The following is a 6000-nucleotide window of genomic DNA, read 5'->3' on the forward strand; positions in this document are numbered from 1 at the left end:
TTTCTTAAAGAAATTGCTTGTGTAACAAATGGATTAACCACCACCCCCCCCCAATCCCACCAAGCTCCCTAACCACTCCCCTGGGTTAGGACCCAAGGGAATCCAGTGACCCCAGGCTGAGGTTGCTCAAGTACACATGCCTGAGTTTGATCCCAGCAGGGTTACAAAAGAAAACACAGGGGGTGTAAGAACCTTCCCTCTTATAGGGGCTCCCCACAGCGGCATTCAACCAGCCTTTTGCTGCCTCCAGGACTCCTCAGCTGGGAAGCGATCCAGCTGTTTGTGAATTCCACTTCGAAAGACTGCAGGAAAATTCCACTCTTGCATTTTTTTTTGAAAAAAAAAGGAAAAATAGAAACTAACCAGGAAAGTCGGGAACATATGGACCATACAGAAATGGCCAACTTCTGCACAAGCCTGCAGAATCCTTTGGCTAATATTCCCAGCATTATGAGCAAGAAGATGCATGTTTATTACCTCCACCCCCCCCCCCCCCCCCCCTCCACACACACTACAGTTAGTTCCAATTTGGGAAGGTCCCTAATTGCAGTTTGCATTTTCATGATCAGTCAGGAATTTGCAGAACACTTCAAATTGCCACCCCAAATGCCAGGAATGGGAAGCAAATCAAATTTTAAACATGTTTTTTTTAAGCCTTCGATAAATCCCAACCACCTCGCCGTCAAATTTAGAAAATGATTCATATATGCAATTTTTAAAAATGTTGCATTTCTACACAATGAAGGGATAACAACTTCACAGCGTTGACGCCTGTCTAAACGCGCTTGGGTGATGGGGGTTCGTGCACATTGTATCCCGAGGTCCGATACTGTCCCCGCTCACACCTGGCTGAAAAATCCATGCCCAGTGCGTGAGACTGGGGATTGGAAATTAATAAGACGGCAAAACGTGCGTTCCTGCAGCACAAAAGGGGGGGGGGGGACAAAGAAATTTAAAAGAAAATACGCAGCGAGCCGGCTTTGAGAATGTGGGAACACAACTGAGAGCAAGCACTCTTTGGAAAAGAAAAATAGTGCTTCCTAAATCCTTAAGGCGACTGGCTGAGTTCTGTACGTTTCTTGCCTGTAAGGTGCAATCATTCTGATTGCTGGGGGAGGAATCGTTCACTGGTCATCTTTTCCATCCTCTCCCACCCGGGGGGGGGGGGGGGGGGGTTCTCCTGATAACGGCAGGGTTTTTTTTAAAATAGAGGGAAAACTTGAGAGCCTCGCTAATGTTTTACGGGATGACCGCACTCCCATTCTAGCTCATCCTGTGCACTTTAAGCTATCAAATGAACAGCGCGTTTGATGTTTTTCATTCAACCAACACTTACTGGGGGACTGGGGGGATGCGTGTAGGTGATGTTGGAGAGGGATAAAAAAAAACAAGCATTGGGAACCATCACGAACACCACCACCCGCTGGCGACAAACTGAAATAAAACAACTACACCTTGAAATATTAAAACACTTAGTGAATTTTAAGGCTGTCTGGTGGGGCATTATTAAATCGAAACGCTTGCCGCGTTACCACAGGGGATGGAAATGCTTCAACTTGAGTATTTTGTAAAAAGTTTATTTTCCCTCCCTATCCACTTGCCATAAAATTCACGGAAAGAAATGACCAATCTTGCTAACATCATGCAAATACAAAACTTTTTTTAAAAAAAAGAACTGGGTGGGAGAATGGAGATAAATCAGTCCGGGTTTGGGTGGAAGGAGGATGGGGGGGAAGGGGGGTGAGGGCAAAAGTTCCAAAGTTTTTTGTGAAGTTTTTAAGTCTCGAAAAGCTCCAGGTCGCATTTGAACTGTCCCCCTATGTCACTAATTCTGTCGGGGGGGGGGGGGGAGGGGTGGTGCACCCATCAATTATTAAGAAGGGGTTTAACACATTGGAAATCAGAGCTCCTCTCGACATACGATGAATTGAAAGGACCTGTCACTAATAAAATTTTCAAACACACTCTTCGCGTTAGCAAGACTCTCAAATGTAATCCCCTACCTGTAAACAAACTCCAAAAAGAGACGGCTAAAGCAAGGAACATTTCAGCCTCTGGGCCCGGACCAAGAAGTGTCATACGTATATTTTAAAAGGATAATATATATATATAAAACTATCTTCTTAAAATATATATTCTAATCCCATGAACTAACCAGTTAAATGAATTTATTGAACATGTATATTAATGTAATATTCAATGCCCCGTGAATAGATGGTTTCACACACTTCAATAAAACAAAAATTTCAACTGTATTTGTGGAAAGTGTAATTTCTCAAGACTCGCATTCCAACCATTATCTTGTAAATTGAGTTTGTGTCTTTATATGCCCTGTTTGTGAACACAAGTCCTCACTCACCCGATGAAGGAGCTTGAGGCTCCGAAAGCTAGTGCTGCCAAATAAACCTGTTGGACTTTAACCTAGTGTTGTGAGACTTCTTACTGTGCCCACCCCAGTCCAACGCCGGCATCTCCACATCATAATTTCTTTAGCACAGGGAACCAGTTACAGAAAGAGGAAACCCGTGATAAATTGCATCTAATATATTCTGAATTGAAACAAAGTCTGACAACGGGATCTGTTTTAATACCCCTTTATCTGTCCCAAAAGTTTCACCCAGCTCCGACCTCCGCCGTTCTCAATTTTGCAAATCCTAAATCACCAAGGAATCCAGCGGAAAACCAATCCACCCCCCCATACCGAATTGTGTGTTTTCTCTCAAACCTGCAGAGCAACTCATTCCAAAAGTTCTTTTATGGATTATTCCCCCCAAAAAAGAGAATTAAGGTGCGAATGTTATAATATATTTATATAATGGTCCTCCTTTTATCACTGAGCTCGCACGGTTAGATAGGATCGAAGTCTATTTATTCCTGTTAAATCTCCAGAAGAATCGATTTTGTCACAAGCAGATCCAGTCAAACTTAACCCTGCAAAGGATTTTTAAAATGTGGAACTTGGCCTAAAGTGGGACATGATTTCGGTGTAGCAAATTGTGTCCAAAATGACTGCGATAGCTGCCAATTATTGGCTACATTTTAACTTGCTACATAGCTGGATACATTCGTGATATACGGTGGGATCATTTGAAATATTGCTGCTCTTATTTGCATTGTTGCAAAAAAAATTCTTACATTCGTGCCTGACGTACTAAATAAAAGAGGGGGTACCGGACCCTTCTCGAATTTGCATGTTGTATCAGAGAGGTGACTGATTCCAGCATGACTGTAAAATACATCAACAGTTCGATGCAACAAAAGGCGAGATTAGGAACAATGTTATTAGAAACTGAAAGAAACAATGTCATGTTGTTAAAGCCCTAAAATAAACTCAGGACATCGTTATTCTTTGCTAAAAGATGCAGTGGGAACTCTCTTCCCCCAGTGGATTTCGGTCACCTACACTGTTATGCATCGCCCTTCAACAACAACTCATTATTGAGAGGAATTTACACACATTTAACTGGGAGGACGGCGGAATTATGAATTCCGACAGAGTTTGAATGCATGGGCTTAATATTGTGGCCGTGTGTGGGATGATCTGCTTAAAATAAAAACTAGCAACACAGTGCACCACTAAATAAAAATACATTTATAATAACTATTTCCTATTTTACATGTGCAAATGATCTGGGTGTGTCTCTTTTGCAGTCAGAACTTGGCATGTTGTCCCTGACACGAGCGGACACACGACCGAATAGGAACCAAAGGCTTGCCTTGCTGAACACCACAGCCCCACTCCCAGCCTCTGAACACCCCCCCCCCCCCCAATAAAACTGCACACAACAGTTTGGAAAACAAGAATGCAACAAAAGAAAAACAACAGTTGGCGGCACAAACAAAAGAAAAGTTATTTCTATTGAGCTTTTGAACTCTAGTTCCCCCCCAGCCCCCCAATGTCTTTCTTCATTCGACCACGATACGACTTCTCTGGGGAGGAGGGGGGGGGGGGAAGGTGAGGAAAATTTTTAATTACATTTTTTTTTGTCCACTCACCTCAGTTTTGGTGATGCGATGTCTCGCCAGTTTGACGACGGCGAAGTTGCCTTTGCCTAAAGTGCGCTCAATATCGTAAAAACCCACCCGGACAGGCGCCCGATGTAATTTGCCCGGGCAATCCGCCATGACCATGCTGGGAGCCGGTATAAAGCAACTACACACATATACACAGCCACCCCACCACAACAAGACCAAAATAACTTTCTTCTTCCCCCCCTCCCCCCCTTAACGAAAGCAAAAAATAAAAAAATAATAATAATAATCCTCCTTCTCTTCCCCCCCCCTCCCACAGGATCTATGACCAGGTGATATCAGGATAATTGAGGGAGGGAGGGGAGAAAGGAAGGAAGAAAGAGGTGGGTGGAGGTGGAGTGGGGTTGGAGGGTGGAGGGGGGAGGGGGGGGGAAGAGAGAGAGAGAGAGGGCGGGAAGCTGGAGAGTCAAACCCGGTCTCCACAGAGGCAACAAAAGGGAAATCAAGCTACAAGGTCCCGCTCGTTGCAGGAGGCATCATGTTATCCTGGCTGACGCATATTGACGTAAAAACTCCGGGCTAATGTGTGCAGAAGGCGGGTTCTGAAGCTTTTCTCACTGCCCTGCGAATTTATCGCCATAGCAACCCTATCCACCTTTTACGTCAGAAGCAGCCACTTCTATTCTCGAGGTTGTCAGTCTTGGAAATCTAAATGCTGCCACACTGCTGCTGTTGCTGCTGCAAAATGTGCTCTCTCTCTGTTTCCCTTTCTCTCTGTGTGTGTCTCTTTCTCTCTCTCTCTTCCTCAGAGGATCAAACACTAAAGCAGGGGAGTTTCTGCAGTCTTTTTGTAACCTCTTTTTTACATGCCAAAATATTCTCTCTCTCTCTTTCTCTTTTCCTTGTTCTCTTGCACTCTCTCTCCCTCAGAGGATCAAACACTATAGCAGTCTTTTTGTTAGTTGCAACCTTTTACGTGCCAAAAATATTCTCTCTCATTCTCTTTCTCCCTCTCTCCCTCAGAGGATCAACCACTAAAGCAGGGAGTTTCTGCGCTGTCTTTTGGTTATTTGCAGTCTCTTCTGGGGTTTTTTACATGCCAAAAATATTCTCTCTCTTCCTTTCTCTCTCTCTCTCTCTTTCCCCCAGAGGATCAAACACTAAAGCAGGGGAGTTTCTGCGCTGTCTTTTGGTTATTTGCAACCTTTTTTTTAACATGTCAAAAATATTCTCTCTTTTTCTCACAAACGCACACAAAAGGGAGTTGGAGACTTTCTATTGTTTTTGAGTGACTTGCTGGTTACAAAGTCCCCCTGCTACATCACATGGAGGCAAATTGGATTTGGTTCTGGGTTTTTTTTTAATGATTTACAACAGCGAGTGATCTTAAAATCCAGACTCAGGAGAGTTCACTACCCCCAGATACACACAAACACACACACATAATTGCACATGGTGCAGATGTTGAAACTTACATGGTGTTATATTACCCAACTCCATTCTGAGTGGGCTCCAACTGCCCTTTGGTCTGGTGACCTTGCCTGTTTTGAAAAAAAGGAGACCATCATAGCCAATCAAAAGAAGATAAAGGCAAAATACTGCGAGTGCTGGAGATCTGAAATATAAATAGAAAATGCGAGAAGAACTCAGCAGGTCTGGCAGCATCTGTGGCAAGAGAACAACAGAGATAACATTTCTAGTCCATTGTGTGACTCTTCTGAAGAGAATGCTGCCAGACCTGCTGAGTACTTCAAGCATTTTCTGTTTTAATTATAAAAGGCACTCCTTTCGATGTCACTTTTCATGACCATTGGACCATTGGACATGCCAAAACATTTGTACTGCCAATGAAGTGTAGTCATGGAGCATTTGTTAAAAAAAATTCAAAAAGAAAATGGGGGGGGGGATCTCATAGAGACTTATAAAATTCTAACAGGACTAGAGGGAGGATGTTTCCAATGGTGGGAGTGTCCACAACCAGGGGTCACAGTCTGAAGAATCAGAGTAGACCATTTAGGACGGAGGTGA

The 6000-nt window shown here is 43.6% G+C and overlaps 1 protein-coding gene across 1 annotated transcript in view; it reads right to left on the bottom strand.

Moving 5' to 3' along the window:
• Positions 1-4499, bottom strand: part of sik2a (salt-inducible kinase 2a) — a 170613-nt gene extending 166114 nt beyond the window's left edge. The window contains exon 1 of the mRNA XM_078198965.1: positions 3997-4499. Within this exon, the coding sequence (XP_078055091.1) occupies positions 3997-4131 (135 nt within the window). The 5' untranslated portion in view covers positions 4132-4499. The remainder of the gene's footprint in view (positions 1-3996) is intronic.
• Positions 4500-6000: the final 1501 nt, after the last annotated feature.

The sequence above is a fragment of the Mustelus asterias genome, chromosome 27 (assembly GCF_964213995.1).
Source record: "Mustelus asterias chromosome 27, sMusAst1.hap1.1, whole genome shotgun sequence".
Lineage (NCBI taxonomy): Eukaryota > Metazoa > Chordata > Chondrichthyes > Carcharhiniformes > Triakidae > Mustelus > Mustelus asterias.